Raw genomic sequence first — 25,740 nt, 5'->3', positions numbered from 1 at the left:
ATATTTCAAAAAGCTAGGAGAAAGGATTTTGGAAGTTTTCACTATAAATACATAAATGTATACATGTATCAAAACACATTACCCCATTAATGTGTACAAATTATGTTTTTATGTATTAGTTTACAATAAATTTAAATAAAAATATTATGCTAAGGGAAGAAAGCCAGTCAAAATAAGGCAAACACTTTGATTCCATTTCTATCAGGTAGATTATTAGTAATTACCTACTAGTGTAGTCAAAAATCAAACACAAAAATTTGAATGGTGGTTGCCAGGGTTAGGGGGAGGAAAGAAGGGGAGTTACTGTTTAATGAATTCAGAGTTACTGTCTTACAGGAAGAAGAGTTATAGAAATGGACAGTGGTGACAGTTGTACAATATCGTGATTGCTTTGTGCTACTGCACACTTAAATATGGTTAAAATGGTAAATTTTGTGAGTATTTTACCACAATAAAAAGAAAACGGGGTTGGGGATGTAGTTCAGTGGTAGGGCATGCTTAACATTTATGAGGCCCTAGGTTGGATCTCCAGGGCTGCAAAAATAAGAAAAAGGGGGTAAAATTAAATAATCCAAAAGAAGACAAGAAAGGAACAGAGGAACAAAACACAAAGGGAACACAGAGACAATGGAGGAAATCAGAATAGCTGAATTAACACAGATACATAAGCATATACTTTATATGGAACACTGCATATTAAGTGTTTAAATTTAGTCTCATGTGTATTAAAAATATATTGTCAATGTCTGAGAAAACAAATTTCTTGGCAAAGAATATAGGCCTTTAAAAAAGCAGAAGTTTCTCCAATAGTGCATCGAGGCCAAAGTGACATGGTATTTCATTTTCCATCAAACAAATAAGCAGAAAGTTAAGTTCCTCATCATGTGATGAGGAGTAAGCCAAGAAAATAATCTTAAAAGCAATAATGACCAAATTTCTTTTCCCCACATGCACACAAACAGAAAGAGGAACAGACTATTTTTTTTAAAAGTAGAGTAATTCACAATTCTTTCATACCTCATTTGTATCTTCATAATACTGTTATTACAGCAACATACAGTTTTCCATTATAGAAACTGTATGTGTGTGTTGGCTCTTAGAACTATAAGAATAATTGTAATTTATCTATTTTTTCCTAAGCAAAGGCCAAATTTCACTAAATGTAAAACAGATGTCATGGATTTCTTTCACAAAATATTGGCAGTAACATACTTCAATTTTAACTGAAGTAGTCAGAAAACTAAAATAATTCCAAATGTCTCCATCTTAAGCATAAAGCAAAACACAAACAGAATTTTAGTATAAAAATTCTAACATTTTCTAAAAATAAATTTCTAGGAAAATTCAGTGTATAATTAGGTGATTATCCAAAGTTAATTCACTAAAATGTTATCAGTTATTCATACATTGTTGGTGGGAATGCAAAATAGTATGGTCACTCTGTAAAAAACAGTTAAGCAGTCTATTATAAATTTAAACAGATTGTTATCATATGACTCAGCAATTCCACTTGTGGTTATTTATGCTAGAGAAAAGAAAATGTACATTCAAATAAAAACCTGTGTAAATGTTTGTAGTAGCAATACATGTGTACGCACACACACACACACACACACACACAGCCCTTCACATCAGAGTGGGATGTTCATAGCGGCATATATGTTCATATATACAATAGTCCCCCATATCCAAGTAGAATACATTCTAAGACCTTAAGTAGGTGCCTGAAACTGCAAATAGGACCAAATCCTACATATGTTTTTTGTTTGTTTGGTTTTGGTTTTTTGCAGTACTGGTAATTGAACCCATTACCTTGTACATGCTAGAAAGCACTGAGCTACATCCCAAGCCCTTTATTTAAATTTTTATATTTGTTACAGGGTCTCACTAAGTTACCCAGGCTGGCCTCAAACTTGGTATCCTCCTGCCTCAGCCTCCTGAATACCTGGGATAACAAGCATGTGCTACCATGTCCAGCTACATTTTTTCCTATGTATACATAACCATGATAAAGTTAAACTTATAAACTTAGCACAATAAGAGATCAACAACAATAACAGCAAAACACAACAATGATCACAATATACTATAATAAAAGTTAAGTAAATGTAATGTCTCTCTTGAAAGAGTCAAGACAAACATTAACAGTTTTAGACCATGGTTGACCACAGATAACTGAAACTGCAGAAAAAGACATTGTAAATAAGGAGGGATTACTATACAAACATACATACATATATTTATAGAGATAATATTCTATATTATATACTATGATTTTATACTTATATATACATATGTTTATAGTATATATAAACATATGTATATATACACACATAAACTATAACATGCTATATTCACCAAAATATGAAAATAATGCAAAGGTTTTCAATGGATGCATGGACAAACTGATATATATGAACAGTGGAATACTACTTTAAAATGAAAAGATCAGAGCAGGTTTTCCAGGGTGTGTTCAGGGTCGTGGAGGGAGGCCACCACAGTCCACCTGTAGTCTAGCTACTTCGGAGGCTGAGGCAGAAGGATTACTTGAGCCCAGGAGCTCCAGGCTAGCCTATGCAACATAGTGAGACCCTGACTCAAAACAAAAAGGAATCCTAGAGAATGTGACAATAAAAGGATAGCAAAAAGGCTTTTTGTGTGTTCATAGAAGAGTTCAATATCTTGATTGTGGTAATTGGTACACAAATCCATACATATGTCAAAATGTAAAGACTATCACCAAAAATGCCAATTAATTATTTAAAAGTGACTAGGTAAGCGGAAAATTGAAAACTACGCATGAGTCTATCCAGAGTAGAAGGAACATATTTTAGGTAAAATATTTTAGAAATTCAAAAATGTGTACGATATTTTATTTAAATATGTATGTTCACATATCTAAACTGTATGTTCACACAGTGGAATAATAATAAGAATGAAAACTTCCAACTTCATATGACAATATAGGTGGACATACTAAGTTAAACAAGATGATAAGAATACAAATGCAAGACTACATTCACATGAAGTTCAAAACCTGGCAAAATGTATCTTTGGTGCTAGACCTCAGGAAGTAGCTGAACTTAGTGGGGGTGAGTAGCGCCTAGAGCGGTATGAGGGGCTCTGGGTGCTGGTTTCACAAATGTATCCTGCATTGGGGCAATTCATTGAGCCATGTACTCAGGATCTGTTATTCTGTATGTATATAATATCGAAATAAAGTGTTTTAAATGACAAAAAATAAAGAGGTCAAATAAGACCATTAATCTACAAATACAGTAAACTATCTTTTCCTGAAATCTCCCTATTTACGGGCACTGAAGGCACCACAGTGAATGACAACAAAAGGCATGATCCCTACCCTTGAGGAAGGAAGGGCAAATTTTATACACGATACAAATAATCCCAAGTACTGAGAAGAAAATTAAATAAAGAAACACAGGACTGGGGATATAGCTCAGTGACGGAACACTTGCCTAGTACGTGCAAGACTATGGGTTCAATACCCAACACTGGAAACAAAAAATATATATATATATATAAACACACACACACATATGTTCATATATGTATAAATGAATACACACAGATTTTCAGTATGAATTTATATATATACATATGTGTGTGTGTGTGTGTGTATCTCAAAAGGAAATTAGACCCCATCTCTCATCTTGCACAAAACTCAATTCTAGGGCTGGGGGCTCAGTTGGTAGAGTGCATGCCTCGCATGCACAAGACCCTGGGTTCAATCCCCAGCACCACAAAATACAAAAAAAACACCACAACTCAACTCTAAGTGGATCAAAGACCTAGGCATTGGACTAGGGACCCTACATCTACTAGAAAAAATAGCCAGATACGGTGATGCACACCTGTAATCCCAGCAGCTCAAGAGGCTGAGGCAGGAATATTGGGAGTTCAAAGCTAGCCTCAGCAACTTAGCAAGGCACTTAACAATTCAGCAAGACCCTGTCTTAAATAAAATATGAAAAAAGGGCTGGGAATGTGGCTCAGTAGTTGAGCACCCCTGGGTTCAATCCTCAGTCCAAAAAAATTAAAAAAGAAAGAAAAAGTAGACCTAAATCTTCATCATGTCAGCTTAAGAACTGACTTCTTCAACAAGACTCCTAAAGCACAAGAAGTAAAATCAAGAACCAGTAAATGGGATGATATCAAACTAAAATTCTTCTTCACAGCAAAGGAAACAATAACATGAGAAAGCCTATAGAATGGGAGAAAAATCTTTGCAAACTTCACCTCAGACAGAGCATTAATCTCCAGTATATATAAAGAACTCAAAAAACAACACCAAAAAAAATATATAATAATCCAATCACTAAAGGGGCAAAGGAACTAAAAAGACACTTCACAGAAGAAATACAAATGGTCAACAAACATATGGAAAAATGTTTATATATATGAATATAGAAGAATGGAGGAAGCTATTTTCCCTCTAAAGCCAGAGAACTGGGTTTTATCACCTGTGCAGAATGGGAGAGAAGACTGTGTGAGGAGGAGAGCTGGAAACGAGTACTCCAAAGAGCTGCAATGCTCCTTAGGCCACAGCTGCAGTGGAAGGTACACTAGAAAAAAACCTACTCTTTACCACAGGAATGAACATGAAGGTTTGTTATGCCTGTGCCACAAGTGGTTAAGTTTTCTGTCAGAAAGTAAAAAAATATGAGCCAGAATATCACACAAGCATGATATATGAATTTATAACACCTTCACGGTGAAACAAACTTCAAGAAGTCAGGGGAAAAAAAAACTGGTCCCTGAGCAATAATTCCACTGGGGCAAAATCATTCTGGACAGATACTTCAACAACATAGGACCCATAGAATTTCCCCAGAGAAAATAAGCACCACTAAAATGAGTGCATAATTTTAAAATAAATAAATAAATAAATAAATATATATATATGAATATATACATATATGAAACTTATGAGGAAATGAGAAATTAATAAACAAGAATTAGCAAACACAACAAATAGAAAGATCAGTGCCTCAGGAATGTAAACTAATAGAACAATTTATGTTATAATTGTATTTAAAAATAAAAAGCTAACAGGGAAAGAAATAATAGAAATTATTTATACTAAAAATTTTCCTAGCTGAAGTGCTGGGAAAATCCTGAGCCTTGGGAGCAGAATAAAGGAACAGTTGAAAGCCCACTGTAGACAATAGCAGGCAGACTGGGTAGGAGAGTAAGTTCGAAACTGAACCTACCTCTCACCGTCACTCAAACGGTGGTCATGGCAGCACACCTTTATGGTACCTATGCAGACAACTGAAACTCTGAAGGAAAAGCCTGTCATCTGCAGTCCTCTGTGAAATGAATCCTCACGTTGTTTTTTTTTTTTTTTTTTTTTTTCCTTCTCTCCCCCTACCAGATAGCCCTGGACATGGAAATTAACAAAGAAAGTGCATAGAAAAGGAGAAAAGCTTAACCCCAGGTTGTTGGCTAAAGGATTAAGAAGGGAAGTCATAAAGGGCCTGAAAAGATGTTGGTGGATTGAAGAAATAAAGAACATAAAGAGAAATCTCATAAAGATATATATGAACCACTGGCTTACCTCTACATTGCACATACATGTATGTGACCCTAAATAATACATCATAAACTTTGAGAACTTAGCTATCTGACAGACCACCACCCAAAACCAGACTGGCTACTGGCTGGCACAAACAAAAGGACTGATCTGAATAGTCCTATTTCATAATAGCAAAAAATGGGAAATAATACAAATGTTCTTGGATGGGTAAAAAGAATAAATAAACTATTGTATTATACCCATACAATGGAATTTCTAAGGCATTATCCTGAATAAAATAAGCAAGTTTCAAAAGCATACATTCTGTGTGGTTTCATATTATATGGACAAGGTAAAACTCTGCAAATGGGAACAGAATGATAGCTGCCAGAGCACAGGAGTGGGGTGTGAGAAATAGAAAGTTCAGTGGTTCATCTTCAGAATATAGTCTTTAGCCTTTTTTTTTTTATTATTATTATTAGTTGTTCAAAACATTACAAAGTTCTTGACATATCATATTTCATACATTTGATTCAAGTGGATTATGAACTCCCATTTTTACCCTATATACATATTGCAGATTCACATCGGTTACACATCCACTGTTTTTAGTCTTTAGCCTTAACTGGATCCAATCGTAGCCGTTTTGATTTTAGCCCTTCCCTTTTCCCACACCAGTTTTAAAATTAGCTAACTCCTATCAGGGCAAAAGGCAGTGCTGCAGTCAGGGACAAAAGCAGGTGGACTGCCTGCTGCCAAGATGCGCTTGCTAGCCAGGTTTGGAAATGTGCCCTTCTGGCAGAAGTCAAGTTTTGCCTTTCCAACCCACTTCTAAGCACATGCTCAATTCTGTGGCACCTCACTATTTCTAACAAGGGTCACATCTACAGAGGGCATGATGAATTGTTGATTTGATATGATGGTAGTTTCACGAATCTATGTATGGAAACTGGTAAGACCTACATAACAACAAAAAAAGTCAATTTTGTTTTAAGTTAATTTAAATAAAAAGGCAAATTAGGAAAGATGCCACATAGAGAACTCTTGAGAAACAGTCAGCACTATAATGAAGCTGAAAGCTCAATGGATGTGTTTAATAGCAGATTAGACAAAAATTGAAGAAACAATTATCCTTTACTGGACTACACACTGAAAGAAATAATCTAGAAAAATTACATGGAAAAGAAAAAAAAAGATTATTTTTAATAAAAAAAAAATTTATAATGAAAATTTTTGAAGAAGACACATGGAACATATACAAATGAGAGGTACTGCCAATGAAACTGAAAATTCAATGAATGGGGTTTAGTCACAAAATGAAGAAAAATTACTGAAGTATAGATTTGAGGAATAAACACAAAGGCATAAAGAGGAAAACATAAGGGAGAAAAATAAGGAGATGCGGGACGGAATGTGGCTCAAGCGGTAGCGTGCTCGCCTGGCATACGTGTGGCCCGGGTTCGATCCTCAGCACCACATACAAACAAAGATGTTGTGTCCGCCGAAAACTAAAAAATAAATAAATATTAAAAAAAAAAAAAAAGAAAAAGAAAGAGATGCAAGAGAAAAGAAGGATGAGCATCCATTCCAACTTCTAGAGTAAGAATCAAGAGAAAAATAAGAAGAGTTCTGCTTTCAATGTTAAATGCCACAAGGTCATTCTCAGCCTAAGAACAAAATCTGAAAAACTTATAGGATCAGATCCTTTTTTGAGCCATCATGAACTTGGAAGTCACAAGGCAACTAAATAAATTAAAACATTTCTTCCTCAATGAAGAGTCAGGACACATGAATAGTTCACCTTTGGTTAAGCATGGAGGAAAGAGCCATCATACAAATGAGTAATTAAGAAATCGCTAAAATTGAGAAATTCTTAAAGGGCAAATGTTGAATGGTATCAACCTGAAACAGATGAGAAACCCAAACACAAAGGAAGACTGGGATCATGGCAGGAATTCAGAGAGAATTCTGCTCAGTGGCACAGGAACAAAAAAAGTGATCAGCTGCTGATGGGGTACAGCAATGAAGCCTGAACTCTACTCTTGTCAGAGCAAAAACCTTAAGCCACTGAAAAAGACACAACAAAGCAATAGAAGAACATCCCTGCTAAGACAAAGATTCACTGCTTCTGAAGGAGGGAGAGTGGAAAACCCTCTGTTCCACAGGAGGTACAAGATACCCACTGGGCCCAGGATCCTACACGAACTCCAAGCAAAGGTCTGCTACCACTGGAGGAGGGAAAAGAAACTCCCTCCCACTCAAGACCAAACAGACAGACAAAGGGCAAGTCTAGCTGCACTGGAGGGGAAGAGCAGGAATGCTGACAACGCCCTACCACTGAGGCACAAGCTTCAGGGACCTATCCAATACTGAGGATGGACCATAGAAAGGTAGAACACCTCTTATTCCAACCACAAGCCTAGCACTAAGAAACAAACACCAACAATCCACTGCTGGGGAAAGATTGCCCTCCCAGGTGCTGATGTGTAGAGACGACTGATGGCTGGGAGCAGAACTGAAACACTGAGGAAAACCCTCCAGCTTCTAAGGCACTGTTCTAAGCATAGGTAACCGCAGCCCACTGCTGGAAGAATTAGAAGATATGGTGCCTGAAGGGAATGAAAGCAACAAGAATTCCAAATCCAGCTGGGTGTGGTGGCACATGCCCATAATCCTAGTGACTTGGAAGGCTAAGGCAAGAGGATTGAAAATTCGAAGCCAGTCTGGGAATTTAGCAATTTGTCTCAAAAGTACCCCTGGGTTCAATCCCAAGTACAGCCAAAAAAAAAAAAAAAGGAAGAAAAATTCCCAAATCAAGATCAACTACTGATAAAGGGCATGAAGAATACTATTTGCTTAAGTCTGTTTTTCCACAATGTTTGCCATTCAATCAAAAATCATGGGCTGGGGTGTGGCTTAGCGGTACAGTGCTTGCTAGCACATGCGAGGCCCTGGATTCAATCCTCAGCACTACATAAAAATAAATAAAAACAAAATAAAGACATTGTGCCAAACTAAAAAAAAAAAAAAGTGAGACACAAAAATTCAAGAAAAGATCCAACCCATTGTAAACTAATCAGCAAAACCAGACTCAAAGATGACTCAAAGGCTGGTATTGTTAGACAGGGACTTAAAAATAACTATGATTCATATGTTAAAGGATCTAGTGGAAAACGTACATATCATACACAAACAGATTTTTGGGGGGGGCGAAGGGGTACTTGAAATTGAACCCGGGATGCTTAACTACTAGGCCACATCCTCAGCCTTTTTTTTTTATTTTGAGACAGGTTCTTACTAAGTTGCTTGAGGCCGCATTAAATTGCTGAGGCTGGCTTTGAATTTGCTATCCACTGGCCTCAGCCTCAAGAGCTGCTGAGATTATAGGCGTATACCACCACACCCGGTACAAATGGAGAATTTCAACAAAGAGAAAGAAATAAAATTAAGAATCAAATGAAAACATAAGCAATAAAAAAATTGCAAGAGATGAAAAATTCCTTCAAGGGACTGACATACTGTACTTTATGGAGAAAAGAACCTTTTAACTTGTAGGTATGCTCGCGGAAGTTATCTAAACTGGGGCACCATGGCACATGTCTATAAACCCAGCTGCTCAGAAGGCTGAGGCTAGAGGATCATGAGTTGGAGCAGTGAACCTCAACACAGTGAACCTCATTTCAAAAAAAACAGATTACCCAAACTGAAACACAAAGAGAAAAAGAAATAGAACACAGCATCCAAACATTGTGAGACAATATATCAAATATTCTAGCATATATATAATTAAGAGTTGCAGAAGAATAAAGACCGCAAAACTAACATTTGAAGACACATAGTCCAGACTCTTTAAACAAAAACGTTCTAGACAACACAAACTGTGGAAAAGCAAAATTAAGGGAAAGATTTGAAGGCAATCTCTAAACACATAATGCAAATAAGGCAAGTGCTCTACCACTGAGCTACATTTGCAGCTCTTTTTATTTTTTATTTCAATCAGGGTCTCACTAAGTTGCCCATGCTGGCCTCACACTTATGATCTACCTGCCTTAACAAAATAGCTGAGATTACAGGCCAGGTGCTACCACACCTGGCTCATATTGTTGTTTTATACAAGCAATGCTTAGTGTTTGATGTGAAGGCAGATTGTGATAAGGGATAATCAGGGTAGAGGCAAGAGTTAATGAAATAATGACTAAGAATTTTCCAAAAAATTAAAGATATTGTTCTTTTGTCTGAAAACTACAAGTCTATAATGGAAAACTAAAAGTAAATTCAACTTTAAAAATACAGTATTTAAAAACAATTGAGTGATGGGCTGGAATTGTGGCTCAGTGGTAGAGTGGTTGCCTAGCATGTGTAAGGCACTGGACTTGATTCTCAGCACCACATATAAATAAACAAAATAAAGTCCATTGACAAATAAAAAAATTTTTTTTTCTAAATTGAGTGAAAGGAAGATCTGTAGAGAAAGGAGAATGAGGGAAGGAGTGGTGGGGGAACATTAACTAAAACTGAATTCCATGAATGCACAAATTTGTTAAAATGAACCCAACTACTATGTATAGCTACCATGCTCTAATTTAAAAAAATAAAAAAAAAGTAATTAACACCTGTAATCCCAACAACTGAAGAAACTGAGGCAGGATGATTACAAATTCAAGGCCAGCCTGAGACACTTAGCAAGACTCTGTCTCAAAATATAAAAAGGACTGAGGGTTCAGCTCATTGCCACAGCATCCCTAGGCTCAATCCCTAGTACCACAAAAAACAAACAAAAAAGAATACACTATTTGAAGGGAGGGGGCATGCGGGAAAAAAGATGGTGGAATGAGATGGATATTATTACTCTAAGTACATGTATGATGACACACAAAAAAATAAATAATTAAACTGCATAACAGGGTGACAAAGAAGAAACAAACTCCAAAAAGGAGAAGCAACTTATACAATATCATATACAAAGTCTGAACTAAAGTCCAGGTCTTCTGACCTGTGTTCAGCACTTTTTCTAAAATACCAGTCACACTCCACAAAGTGAGATCACAGTTTAGAAGAATTACCCAAAAGTCTGAAGTCAAATATTTATTAAGTAACCACAACATACCCATTACTACAGGGTGACAGATATTCTAGTATTCTTCCTTTTATAATTTGCACAAGACCAGATGCTACTTTTGAAGCATGGTCTGGAAAAAAGGTCATGTGAGCTCTACATGACACAACACATTCCTGGTTTTCCTTCTACCCGTCTGTCTAGGACCTCTTGGTTAGTTAAGGCCCATTCATTTTTCAGTTGTCAACTCAAGCTTCGGGAAATCATTCCACGTTTTCCCTGACAAGTCAAAGTCCTAATGTACTTCAACAGTCTATGCAGCTCTCTTTCTAGCATGCCACATAGCCATAATTTCACATTTATTTCTACAATTATTCAGTTAATATAGAACATCTTATGGTTGCAAATTCCATGAAGATCAAGGATTATGTCTATTTTTGTCCATATTTTAATTTTAATGCCCAGCATAGTGAACATACAATAAATAGAGATTCATAGAGGTAATAAGTGTTTGAGTATATGCCCTAGTAATGGTGTTATGCTTTTGGAGAAGATACATTTACTAAGAAAAGTATAAGTTTAAAACTGCAGAGTAAAAATAGCTCATAAAATAAGTCCGTAAAATAGCTTACCTAGATACAAATTCACTTAATTCTAAATATTCTGTGGGTTCCATTATTATGTTGAGCTCAGTAATGACAGAAGATAAATTCTCCTTAGTCTAAAATTTAAAAAAAAAAAAGAAAATTTATACATCATTTATCCATTTTCTTATTAAAACACTTTTTAAGTTATGCAAAATGAAGTATCTTCAAATAATAGGAAAGCATAATGAAAAAACGATAATCAAAGTACTGGTTATTCATTGAAACAATAAGATCAGATCCCACTCCATACCAAAAACTAAAATGAACTCCAAATGAATTATTTCCTTAAATTCAACATTAAAATCACAAAATACTGGGAGGAAATGTGAACATTTAACAAATTACTGAGTCAGGAAAAACTTCCTAAGCAAACAATAGGGAGGGAAAAAAGCAAATAGGATTACATAAAAACCCAGTATCTAAGTAAAAATAAAATAAAAAAGAAGTATTAAACTGAGGAAAACATTCACAATAAATATGACGAAGAGACAAAACTGAAAAGAAAAAGGCATAGAACATGAACTAAAAGTTCAGCGGTGAAAAAAAAATTAACCTATAAAAAAGTGTTTTACCTCAACAGTAAGATAAATGTAAATTAAAAACAAACATTTTAACGAATCAGCAAAGACTAAAAAAATATTACTGCTGGTAAATATATACTCAAAGCTGGCAGTGGGAATATAAATTGGTATAACCCTTCTAGAAATCATTTTGACAATGAATAACCTGAAATATTCATTTTCTCTTAATTTGAATTCTAAGAGTCTATACTCTGGTAATAAGAAATGAAAACAGATTTATGAACAAAGATATTCCTAATAATGCTACAAAAAGCCAGAAACAATTCTATACCTGATGATGAAGACTGTTACACAAACTGTTATTTTGATATGCAAACTCAAGTAAATGTTTCCATTTTCTTATTAATTTCCTTTCTTTTCCTGGCATTATTTTGCCCTGATTTTATTTTAGGTTGCTTTGTCCAATAGGACAATGAAAGAACACCATATCATCTTGTACTTTGATGTCTGTGGCTCCTATTTGTTGTTAATGAAAGTCAATCTAGAAATTTCTGTTATTTCCTAAAACTAGAGTGCGTTTTAGGAAACTCTGACATGTCTCCTTAATATTCTGAGCTGTCAGAGAATGGATATTGATGATATCTAATCTTCATATAGTTTTTTCATCTGCTTGAGGGTATAGTGGGAATTGCTGGGAGCAGCTATCTGTGACATCTACCATCATACCTAATCAAAACAAATTCCTGAGGCTTTCTCACCACTCATTTAAAAAAAAATTAAAAATTATTCAAAGGATCTGCAAAGACATTTTTCCAAAGATGATATACAAGTGGCCTATAAGCATTGAAAGATGCTCAACATCATTAGTGCCATTTGATGTAGTAATTTCACTCTTATATATAAAGCAAAAAAAACATGTTCACAAATACATGAGTGCTTATAACAATGTTATTCATAACCAAAAAAATGAAAATAACCATTTCTATCAACTGAAGGAATAGATAAAGTGTGGTATATCCACACAATGGAATATTATTCAACCCAAAAAGGGTACTCACATTTGCTACAACATGAATGAATCTTGAAAACATGCTAAATGAAAGAAGTCAGTAAATGACCATTTACATGAAATGCCCAAAATATAAAGAAATCCATAGAGAAAAAAACAGATTAGCAACTGCTTAGGGCTAAAAGAATCCAGGGATATTGAAAGATGGTAGTTAAAGCATACGGGGCTTCTTTTCAAACAGACGAAAATTTCCTAAAATTAATTGTAGGAGTGGTTGTACAACTCTGGTGTAATAAACACTACTGAATTGTACACTTTAAAGTTATATGATATGAAATTACATCTCAGTACAGCTGTTACCATATAAATAAAAAAAAGAAAGCAAGGAAGACAAAAATCTCAGAGGCATGTCTTACTTCAAGTATGCAGGGTGCATGGTAGATTTTGGCCTTTTGCCCGTTAGGACAAGAAAGTCATCCTGTCAACACAAAGTCTGGGATTACTGGCCTTCTATTTATTTTCCTCCTTTGGTAGTTTGCAGACTCTGTTCAACCACTGGAAAGCTAACTTCATTTTATTTTATTTATTTATTTATTTTTTGGTAATACTGGGGATTGAACCCAGTGCCTTGTGCATGCAAAGCAAACACTCTACCAACTGAGCTATATCCCCAGCCGAAAGCTAACTTCAAAATATTGTTTTTCCATCATTTTCCTGCCTGTGGTACTACTGCCAACCAGGTTTTCTCCCCAGTTGGTAAACAAGGGCCAGGACCTTATAAACATACTAACCTCAAACCTTCTACGTGAATCTCAGCAGCTTCTTTTTTCTACTGGGTTCTTTTCTACTATTTAAGTCCACATTTCTCATTCTTCTCCACGACTTAAGAATTGTGGGTGGAGATCTTAAAGAAAATGGTCTCACAAACTTTTGCAAAATACCGATGCCTCTCAAAAGCACTCTGTATTGAGATTTCAGTGTTTAGGTTCAAATATCATAACAAGAAACAGATTTTCTTTAGAGCCTATGATAATGAGAATATATTCTATTTGCTTAAAAACGTCCCTTTTTAAATCATTTTGTTCATTTTATTGGGTTTCAGGGAGACAAGTTATGCACACATACATAATTTGCTACTTTTTGTACAAACTCCTAAACATCTCACTTATTATGCTACATGGTCTGTGGGAGGCATGTTAATTTTCATGATCTTCCAACTCCTCATAAAAATTATAGCCCTATGGAAATGGAAGGAGACCCTCAGGGTTATACAAAATTACATACAAGAGGAAGTGAGGGGAAAGGGAAAAAAAATACAAGGGGGAGAAATGAATTACAGTAGAGGGGGTAGAGAGAGAAGAGGGGAGGGGAGGGGAGGGGGGATAGAAGAAGATAGGAAAGGCAGCAGAATACAACAGACACTAGCATGGCAATATGTAAATCAATGGATGTGTAACTGATGTGATTCTGCAATCTGTATACGGGGTAAAAATGGGAGTTCATAACCCACTTGAATCAAAGTGTGAAATATGATATATCAAGAACTATGTAATGTTTTGAACAACCAACAACAAAAATTAAAAAAAAAAAAATGCTTACCAGTATGGGATTCTGATCCCCCAAATAGTTTTTGTCCAGCAAATAATATAGACAGAAAGATTTAGTTGGTTGAAAACATGTGTTTATTCTTTTTAAAGCAAAGGAATATGTTATGTCAATACAAAACCATTAACATAGTTTAGAACCTATAGAAATCTCTCCTTATGAAAATAAGTTATGAAATATTACTGTTTGGGTCCTTTTCCAATGTGATTTTCTCCTGGTGTTCTGCCCTATATTAAGAAAGTTTCTAATAATTAAAAAAAAAAATTATAGCCCTGATAACACCAGACAGTAAATCTGAGGAACAGAGTTCTATATTCCAACTACCTTTGACAATAATAGCTTTGCCAACAGACAATCTATACTCTGCATAGATTTCCCTATAAAGTAAGGAGGTTGACCTAGAAAATCTATGAGGTTGCTTTTGGTTCTAACATATTCAATTTATACGATTTTAGGTTTTTATGGAAATTGTATATTAATAAGATTTCTATTCTGGAAAAATATTTATAATATTATGAAAAAAGAGTTATTATTTACTCTTTAATGTTCTGAGAGCTAAACATCTCCCTCTAGTGGAACGTTTGATTTTAAAAAATGAGAACACAAGGTTTATTTATTTATTTTGGTCAGTCTTAACAGTAAAAATGTGCTCAATAAATGGCAAAATCATTTTAGAAGGCAAATCAACACTATTATTAGAAATTACACGTACATTTTCTTTTATTTTTTTTATTTGTTGATAGACCTTTATTTTATTTATTTATTTATTTATTTATTTATATGTGGTGCTAAGAATCGAGCCCAGAGCCTCATACATGCCAGGCAAGTGTGCTACTGCTGAGCCCTAGCCCCAGCCCCCTACACGTGCATTTTCTTTGAGCAATTCTATTAGAGATATATTTCTAAAAGGAATAGGAATAGGCCTAGCATACGGTAGCATTTACCATTAAATAGTAAAAACTTTAACAATTCTTGGTCAGGCATAGTGGTACACACCTATAATCCCAGCTTCTTGGGAGGCTGAGACAGAAGTATTGCAAGTTCAAGGACAGCCTACACAACTTAGTGAGACTCTGTCCCAAAAAAAGGATATAGCTTAGTAGGAGAGCACTGATGGGTTCAATTCCCAGTACCACCAAGCAACCAACCAACCAACAAAAAAAACTAACATCATCACCACATTAGCATTCTGAGCAACAAACAAAAAAGCCTTTTGTTCCTTTCCTTTCTAAACAAGGACTCTTGGTGACTCCTACACAACTGATTCCTAAAGCCCTGCTGATTCCACAGCTGTCTATAACTGCTTCCAACATCTTACCAGTCAAATCTTCAAGAAGAATCATAAAATTAAAAAGGTTCAGAGAGAAATGAGTGCTCTTAATACAACCAAGGAGAGTATGCTTTTTCTAGTAGTAAAAAAAAAAAATCAAGCAGTCCCAAAACCCCATACTTTAAAATGTGAACAAGAATTCATGTTTCTTTATAGATTCAGCAAATTCTTTCAAATAGTATCAACACTTCCTCTCAGATTTTTCCCCCCTGTATCCTTTAAAGAATATAGGTCAGAAACTGCTAGTTGTCCCCAAAATTTATTCTTCTTCCTTGTCCCAACTTTTCATTGTCTTAATGTAACAAAAGTAAGCAATTTAAATAAATTGAAATTAAACAGGGTGCAGTGGTGCACACCTGTAATCCCAACAGCTCAGGAAGCTTAAGACAGGAGTATTGCAACTTCAAGGCTAGCCTCAGCAACTTAGGGAGACCCTCAGCAATTTAACATAGCCCTGTCTCAAAAAATAAAAAGGGCTGGGGATTTAGCTCAATTGTAGAGTGTCCTTGGGTTCAATCCCCCGTACCAATAAAACCAAACAACAAACAAAAAATAATAATAAAAAATAAACAAAGTTAAGGGCTGGGGATGTGGCTCAAGCAGTGGCGCGCTCGCCTGGCATGCGTGCGGCTCGGGTTCGATCCTCAGCACCACATACAAAGATGTTGTGTCTGCCGAAAACTAAAAAATAAATATTAAAAATTCTCCCTCTCTCTCTCTCTTAAAAAAAAAAAAAAAAAAAGTTAAAATATTACAATCTATGTCAACTCTCAGGCCACAGCCCTATTAATGAGAATGCCAACAAATCTTTGGCCACCACCTATCTGGGAATGTACAACCTCACAGAGCAGCTTGTTTACCTCAACTTTACAGAACAGTCTTTTTTTTTTTTTTTTTAATTTTTTATTGTTGGTTGTTCAAAACATTACTACAGAACAGTCTTGATCTTTTCAGTTGGATTTGTAGACACACCATCCTAGGACAAGACTAATTTTGCCCACAGTCTTACTTCTCTCCAGATAATCCAAGAAGCAACTGTGAAACAAATGAACACCTATATTAGAAAAAGCCTGCAAGACTCCCAAAGCTGCTAGAATGTCCCTGAGTTGTTCTCGTGGAAAAAAAAAAAAAATATATATATATATATATATATATTAGAATATAGTAGTTATCAGAGAGGGAACTGGATATCAGGTTTATAACTCCACCAATCTGCTATAGGTTCTGGGTCTAGCCCATTCATGGATAACAGCATGCAGGAGAACAACTGGTGTATTGCCACTCTAAGGTCAGAATCTCATTAGCCACAAAAAAAAAAGAAGATGCAATTGAGCTGAGTATGGTAGTGCATGCCTATAAACCTAGCTACTTAGGAGGCTGAGGCAGAGGACTCCAAGTCCTAGGGCAGCCTGGGGAATTCAGTGATATCCTGTCTCAAAATTAAAAACAAAGCAAAAACCCTAAAAGTGGTAGGGATGTATTTCAGCAGTAGTTCTTTGCCTACCATGTGCAAAGTCCTAGGTTCAAGTCCCAGCACTGGGGGGGAAAAATGCAGTTGGTCAGACTATAAAATCATCAACAATGCAAAAACATTCAGGAATCCCCAGGTCACCCAAAGGAAAAGACTGGGGTCCTAACAAGTGGTACAACCCAATTGATGCCAATCATTTGGGTTCATGCTCCATTTCAGCCTTCAACAGATAATCTCTGTAGTCATGCAAAACACTGATATCACCTTGGTGACCCTGGAAAGCCCCAAGGCCTGGTGATAATTGGGAACACTGTAGGCCAATGAAGGCCACTCACCATCCATGCATGATATAAGAAAATGCTGAATTATGTGTCACATTCTGCCTAACAAGCCCTGGGAATGCCACATTGCATTTTCTTAGTCAGCTTGGCAGTAACTGCAGGGTGATAAGTAGGTGAGTGCAAATGGAAGCTCTGTCATCAAATGAGGAGCCTAGTTCCCCATCCTGTCTTCAGCCTGCCCAGGCCAATGATAGAAATTGGATACTCTGACTGCAAAGAGAAGCAAAACTTCCAAGCCCAGATTCCTGGACCCTGTCCTTTGACTTAGTAAGGAAATGGTTGTCTGACACCTAAGGAGGCAGGGTCCTAACTCCCTGACTGACTCCCATCATATAAAACAAACACACACACACACACAGTACAACTTGGGGCTCTTCGTGGCTGGGAACACTAACAACAAGAATGAGGAATCCTGGCATCTTACTGTGGGTACATAAAGGTCACTTGTCCCAAGGACTTGACTGTGACAATTACACTATACCCAGTGTATTGATCTGATGAGGTAGGTAGCCTGCCTGTCCTTCCTTGTTCTATTCTTCCTCTTTGTACACATTCCCTTGAGCCCAGCTAGTGAAAACAACTGATTGAAAATCTTTTCTACCACCAAAGCAGTGCTGAGCCTCAGACAGTTCTCAAAATCATGCTTGGATCCCGCTTTTCTTAGAGCCAGCCTTTGAAAGTGTCTAAGCCCGTTCTACCTGACCCTGTCCAGAAGACTATGCTACCGTTCTTTTTTCATTGTTTTCTAAATCTTAGCAAAACATATCTGCTTCCCTGTGTTGGCTTAGCAATCCAGCACAATTTGTGGATCATCCAACTAGGCTGCTCCCAAATTCCTGACTCAAAGAAGATGAAAAAAATAGTTTTTTTTTTGTTTGTTTGTTTGTGTTTTTTTTTTTTGCTGTTTCCATATGTTAGATATTGGAGAAATCTGTTACTCAGCAATAGGTAACTGATAATACATGGCTGGTGTATGACTACTCTTACAACCTCAGGGCTTATACAAGGAGCCCAGAAGCGTTTTGCTACCTACCCTATGATAAAGCACCTGTTGCCTTAGTAACAACTGTACAAATGTGACTCCTCATTGCAGTCATTGCTGGAGGCTGGGTTGTGTGAATTGCTTCTGTTATAAAGAAATATCTCTGTTATCACAATAGGCTCCTTAATTTACCTGAATTTCTAGAATTTGAAATTCAAGTTGAAATGTAACCATGTGGCAATTTCCTGATAATCTGTGTCTCTGTAGAACTTTCTTTATACCTGTAAATTAGAAAAACAAATATTTTATTTGACAAAAACAATTTTCATCATATACCTATCACATATATGTGATTATCTATGATACATATGAGTAGATGTATGAAAGTATATGTTGATAATTGCATTAAAAAAATCTGAACAATGTGCACCAAACTGATTATCCTTACAAAATAGGATTAATGACAATTTATACACTGTAGTTCTCAATTATACCAAAGGTTAAGTAAAAGACAGAAACATAGTGGTATAGCCCTAGATAAGTTTCAATCATATTTTTCTTTTTTTTTTTTTTAACATTACCTAGTTCCTGTCTAAATGGATTCAGCTTAACATGACTGCAGCTTCAGCCTCCTGAGTAGCTGGGAATATAGGTGTGCGCCACTGCACATGGCAAGGCCACAGCTTTCTTAAAACCTTGCCTAGGGACTGGGGTTGTGGCTCAGTGGTAGAGTGCTTCCCTAAAAAAAAATTATTTTTTTTTTAAAAAAACAACAACTTGTGGGCTGGGGATGTGGCTCAAGCGGTAGCGCGCTCGCCTGGCATGCGTGCGGCCCAGGTTCCATCCTCAGCACCACTTACAAAGATGTTGTGCCTGCCGAAAACTAAAAAAATAAATATTAAAATTCTCTCTCTCAAAAAACAAAACAAAACAAAAAAAACTCATGCTTAAGAATTTATGTCAAGACTTTATACTGGTGAAAGTTTTACATGTGACCTGTCCTCATCCTCCATTTTTTTTTTTTTTTTTTGGTGGGGGAGGTACTGGAGAGAATTCAGGGGCACTCGAACACTGAGCCACATTCCCAGCCCTATTCTGTATTTTATTTAGAGATAGGATCTCACTGCGTTGCTTAGCACCTCACTTTTGCTGAGGCTGGCTTTGAACTCAGGAGCCTCCTGCCTCAGCCTCCCGAGTAGCTGTGATTACAGGCATGCATCATTACACAAGACTGTCCTCATCCTCTATACTTCCTGTATTCCATCTCTTCAAGTAATTCAGTATCTAAATTACATCACTCCATTTCTATATGTAGTTCAGAAACTCCCTGCAGTGAGCTGCCCAAGATTCTCTTCCCTGTCCTAAAAGTTGTTTCAGTGGAAAAGTCAGGAAGCACTTTCAAAAATGATTTCTGCTTTGGGATGTTATTCTTGTCCAACTAAAGTTCTTGACATCCAGTTGCAAGGCTGAATTAGCTTCCTCTTAGCTGTTAGTACACTATAGATCTTCAGCAATAAAACTCTGTCATTAGGAACAGATATCTTCTTTCTGGCAAAAGGTTCAGGTGCTGAACATTTATTTGGCCATAGGCAATGACAGCAGCAAACCATTACAGATCAGGCAGGTTTCACATCAGTAATGAATTATTATGTTCATATATTAATAGTGCTGTTCTAACAATCCCTAATCACATATCACTATTACTTAACTATTAAGGTTATTTAATGATAAAGACTGTATTCCATTATTTAATATTTACCTTAGACAACTTTTAAATAGTATTGGGCACAATGGAATATTCAAAAGACTATAAACAGGTTTATCATAACTAGATTTTCAAATAGTGAATCTTCAGAATTTTTCAACATTATGATAACCAATCATAATATGGTAAGCTTCAAAACCACTTCTAGACTAAAAATAATGCTCACCTTTTTCTGTCATCTCAGTCGTTGTTAGGTCCTCTGTCTGCTTGGCATAATTTCTTATATTGAAGCCAGTTAGTGTACTTAGAAATGAAAGTTCTGATTTTAAATGTCCAAGCTGACTTTTTAGATCTTTTGAAGATTCACATTTCTTAGTATCTGATTGGTATGTTTCTTGAAATGATTTTCTAAAAAGTAAATATCAGAAAGTTATTACAACTACTAACAATTGGTTCATTTAATACCCCAATTTTCTTTAAACCATTCCCATTTTGTTTCTCTTAATCACTTCCCATTAAAACTAAAGCATTATCAAAACTAATATGGCCATTAATACTGTAATCTCTAGTTTCAACAAAAACCAAAAATAACCAAATTATACTAGGATATTTGTACATAGTAGAAACACCTTAAAATAAACTAAAACAGAAGTACTTTGCAAAATTGAAAGGTCAGTTCTCATCTGGGAATTTCCAACCTAAAAAACTAATACCCAAGACATCTCATAAAAACAAAATTAAATAGCTAATTTTTTTTAAAAAAAGCAAATATCACAAAACATTTTATACTAAGAGATATCTCAGGAAATCTAAGAATACAGAGGGGAGTAAAGACTCCAAAGAAGAAATGTCATCATCTCTTCAAATAAAACTATAACCAGACATTCTGAGAACATGTAACTTTAATTTTCCTTGAAAAAAAGAATGAGTTAATAATTGCATTAGATTATACTTTTTTTCCCCCTAAACACTCAGCTATATTCTACACTATAGACTTCTGCCATTCCAAAACATCTCTTTTTTGGATTCTGGGGCATGATTATCCTGACTTTCATTTATATCTTGGATCTTCTGCTATCTCTGCTTTTTGTTACCAACATTAAAGGAAAACCCTAATACTCTTACCCCTAGTTTCTTAAATATTATATATTCTTCTCATTCCAGAGAAACACTCAATGATTAACTTCAGCTCCCCTATGCCAGCAACTCCTAAAACACACCTTTGCCATAGATCTTTTCTTCCTGCAATGTAGACCTACTTACTTATTCCACATTTTCCCCCCTTGAATAAGCTTTTCTTCCAAATTCCCCCTGATGCATAAGGCTCCATATTTTAGCAGTTTATGTTTCATTGGCCTTATCTCTGGATATAGTGTCATCCTTTCTGCTCCCTCTCCAACCTCTTCTTCCTTTACTATTTCTAATTCCACTACATTAATCAATGCTTTTATGGCCTTCTACAGTGTCTATAGGAAACAATCTAACTCTATTCACACTGAGGATCAAAGACTTGCATAAGGTCTATAAAAAAGTTTAATATTGTTTTACTGCTAATTTTAAATATCAATAAGTACATTTTGTAACATCTGAAAGATCACCACATATTCTTCCACATTTTCCATCAGGATTGATGACAAAAAAAATTTCTTTGAATATAAAAAACCAATAAAAAAAACAGAGGCAATCTTCAAACATAAATGATGAGTTTCTGCTAAGTGAACACCAACTGTCACAGAACATTCAAGAGAGCAAAGCAATCACATTAAAGGATAGACAGAATTCAAAAAAGAACTTGCAGTTGGCAATGGGAAAGAGGGATAACAGTTAATTATTTAATGGGTATAGAGTTACAGACTGGAATGATGAAAAAGTTCTGAAGATTGATAGTGGTAATGTTGCACAACAATATGAACATGTTTAATGCTACTGACCAATATGCTTAAAATGATTAAAATAGTAAATTGTATGACATATGTGTATTTGTATATATATATTTCTTATCATATACACAAAAGAGGAGCTGTATATTCTCATTGACAGAAACTAGTTATATAAGCAAAGTGGTTTATTTCAACTAATAATATTAGTTTGAATTATGTTCTTTTTTTGGAGGGTAGCAGGGATTGAACTCAGGACACTCAACCACTAAGCCATATCCCCATCCCTATTTTGTATTTTATTCAGAGACAGGGTCTCAGTTGCTTAGCACCTCACTTTTGCTGAGGCTGGCTCTGAACTCAGGATCCTCCTGCCTCAGCCTCCCTAGCCACTGGAATTACATCCATGTGCCACCACTCCCAGCTGAATTATTTTTAGCTTGAATTTTATTGGTTCTGTAGTTTTATTATTTGCAAATTTCTTATTAGCATAAAATGCTTTTGTCAACACTAGAGGTTCACAAGAAACCCCCTTTTAAACCAAATCTATACTTGATTTGAGCTTAAAAGTCAATGATCTACTAATTAGTGTTAGTTATTATTAGGAGTTGAGTACTGTTCTAAATAAATATGTTAATTCAGTCCTCACAACAAGGTGAAAACTTGGGTACCATTTTAACAAGGAAGGGGTTCCAATCAAGATCATGCAGCCATTAACAGCCAGAATTTGAAGGCAGGCAATTTGGCTCCAGGATGTGGATATATGGATATAAATGAATAATTTATTTATTTTATTTGTTCTTTTTAGTTATACATGACAATAGAATGTATTTTGGCAAATTTATACATAGAGTGTTAACATTCTATTTAGGATCCCACTCTTGTGGTTGTACATGTTTTACCCTGGTCATGTATTCAAAAACAAGGCTAGGAAAGTTATGTCCAATTAATTCTACAGTCTTTCCTATTCCCTTTCCCCTCCCATTCCTTCATTTCCCTTTTTTTTTTTTGTTTGTTTGTTTTTGTTTGAGAGAGAGAGAGAGAGAGAGATTTTTAATATTTATTTTTTTAGATTTTGGTGGACACAACATCTTTATTTTATTTGCATGTAATGCTGAGGATCGAACCCAGCGCCTCGCGCATGCCAGGCGAGCGCACTACCACTTGAGCCACATCCCCAGCCCCTCATTTCCCTATTTTCTAATCCAATGGATATCCATTATTCCCCACCCCAATTTCCCTTGTTTTGGGTTAGCATCCACAAATCAGTGAGAACATTTGGCCTTTGGTTTTGGGGGATTGGCTTATTTTTACTTAGTATAATATTCTCCAGTTCCATCCATTTACCAGCAAATGCCATTATTTCATTCTTCTTTATGTTTGAGTAATATTCCATTGTGTATATTATACCATATTTTCTTTATCCATTCATCTGCTTTAGGACAGACAGGTTATTTCCATAGCTTGGCTTTTGTGAGTTGAGCTGCTATAAACATTGATGTGGCTGCATCACTGCAGTATGCTATAACTGAATAATTTAGCTCCAACTTTTCTACCACCAACCCATCCAACCATTTAAAATCACTTAAAAAGTAGCTTTCACACAGGTCCCAATCTTCCATCTCCACCATAGTGAGAAAAAAATTTCCCATTAAACCTAAATACCTTGGACTGACATTTAATGTCTTCTAGAGTCTGGAACTCTTGTGACTTTTCCAGTGTGATCAATGAGGAGTCCCACATAACAAATAATCTACTATGGTATTCTGGACTAATAATGACATCTTGTGGTCAGTGGAGAAATCATCCTCCCCATAATATGATACAGTGTTTCTCAAACTTAGAGTTTGCTTATTGGGGAGGTAAGAGGAGGATGTCTCATTAAAATGTAGGTTACGATTTAGTAGGTAGTTCTCAAACTCCCAAGTGATACTAATGCTTCCAATCTATGGTTTACACCTGGAGTAGTAAGGACATTTCATTTACTCTTGTGAGAAGCATATACATACCCTATTCACCTGTTTCCTTCATTTTTGTTTGTTTTTTTGGTACCAGGGATTAGGGGCACTCGACCATTGAGTCACATCCCTAGCCCTATTTTGTAGAGACAGGGACTCACTAAATTGCTTAGCACCTCACTTTTGCTGAGGCTGGCTTTGAACTCTCAATCCTCCTGCCTCAGCCTCCCAAGCCGCTGAGATTACAGGCTTGGGCCACTGCACCCGGCTTCTTTTTCCCTTTTACCAGTAACAGCTTTCTCTACTTTTATGACTGCATAGAACATCATGCAAACTTCCCCCAGCTCTAAGAATGGAACTGAGGACCTCACTGCATGCTAAGCAAGCATTCTACCATTAAGCTACATCCCCAACCCAAACATTTTCTTTAGACCCCCTCATCCTCCTTCACATTTTCTAGAACTTTTGTCCATTTAGATCAGGGGGAGGAGGGAAACCCCTCTCTCTGCACCTATACCAAATTAGTCTTGTTTTTAAAAACGAAGATAGTTTGATTTCAAGTAATGAGATGATACATAACTGATAATTGTTAGAGATCTTTTCTCTTCTTCAATCAAGAAGACTCCTAGTATTTTAGGGTCCAATTCAGTTCTAACACCTCCTTTGTCTAAGACCTTTGGCAAGCTAGTTCTGATTCTCAGGTTCTCTAACTTTAAAACTGAGTTAAGGATAGCATCTACGTCAGAGGGCTGTCAGATTCTCCCTACAGTCGATATCAGCTACTTTTCCTTGTATCAGCTTTTCACCTAAACCGTGTTTCAAAGAAAATTTTTATGTCATTTTCATAATAATTTAAAAAAAGGTATCCCCGTGGCTAGGTGACATATACAAACAAATGTCCCGAAAACAAAGTGAGTAAATCCCACTTTGAAACTGCTGCCTGCCGAAGGCAAGATTTTCTAGTTAAAAGAAATAAACAGGACTTGGGACCTTGCAAGAAACGACTTTCTCACCACTATCAGTGGATGGCTGAAAGGCGCGTATCACAGAGAGAACCCCGTAAGCGGTACTCCAGACGCTAGGCCACCGTCATTACAAAATCGGCGACGGTTCCAGTCTACGTTTGGGAATGTCCCAAGCTACAACCCGCAGGTCAGGGCCTCGGGGAACCGCGGCCCGGAGAGCTCTGTGCGGTCCTCTGCCTCGCCTTGAGGCAGTGCCCGGGAGTCCCAGGGAGAGGACAGGAGCCACGTACCGGTCTCTGGCCGTCCCTTCCCAGGGCGCCGGCAGCTCGCTGCACGCTTGCTGCAGCGCCGCAATCTCCGCCTCCAAGGCGCGCACCTCAGCGCGCTGGGCGTCCATGGTGCATCGAACTGCCAAGCCGGGTCCCGGCCGCCTCGCCCCGAGCTTCAAGCGGCGCGCGCTACCGGCACGCACCACTGCGGAGCTCGCGGGGTAGGAGGCGGCAGAGTGACGCGTAACCGCGCGGGCCGGAGAGTCCACCCCCGCGCTCAGACGAGACTCCAGGTCTTGAGGACCCTCCCCACCACCCCACGGCTGTCTTTAAACAGTCCCGACCTCTTGCGAGTTGGTTCCTTCCAATCCGCCAAGCGTCCGGCTGCCCACCCCCGCCAGCAGCCTTGGAACTACCCGGACGTCTAGGTTACTGGAGAGGCGGTTCCGGGACCTGGTGAAAGGGGGC

At 36.7% G+C, this 25,740-nt stretch overlaps 1 protein-coding gene and 1 non-coding gene across 2 annotated transcripts in view; both read right to left on the bottom strand.

Moving 5' to 3' along the window:
* The window catches only part of Cenpp (centromere protein P), a 240,887-nt gene extending 215,313 nt beyond the window's left edge, over positions 1 to 25,574 (bottom strand). The window contains exons 1-4 of the mRNA XM_027950993.2: positions 25,294 to 25,574; positions 20,430 to 20,611; positions 18,691 to 18,779; positions 11,225 to 11,313 (exon numbers count right to left, since the gene is read on the bottom strand). Of these exons, the coding sequence (XP_027806794.2) occupies positions 11,225 to 11,313; positions 18,691 to 18,779; positions 20,430 to 20,611; positions 25,294 to 25,400 (467 nt within the window). The 5' untranslated portion in view covers positions 25,401 to 25,574. The remainder of the gene's footprint in view (positions 1 to 11,224; positions 11,314 to 18,690; positions 18,780 to 20,429; positions 20,612 to 25,293) is intronic.
* Positions 13,369 to 13,441, bottom strand: Trnaa-ugc (transfer RNA alanine (anticodon UGC)). Its single transcript has one exon. It is a non-coding gene; the product is annotated as a tRNA-Ala (tRNA).
* Positions 25,575 to 25,740: the final 166 nt, after the last annotated feature.

This window comes from Marmota flaviventris, chromosome 16 (genome assembly GCF_047511675.1).
Source record: "Marmota flaviventris isolate mMarFla1 chromosome 16, mMarFla1.hap1, whole genome shotgun sequence".
In the NCBI taxonomy this organism is placed as follows: Eukaryota; Metazoa; Chordata; class Mammalia; order Rodentia; family Sciuridae; genus Marmota; species Marmota flaviventris.
This window is presented reverse-complemented; position numbering and strand designations above follow the sequence as displayed.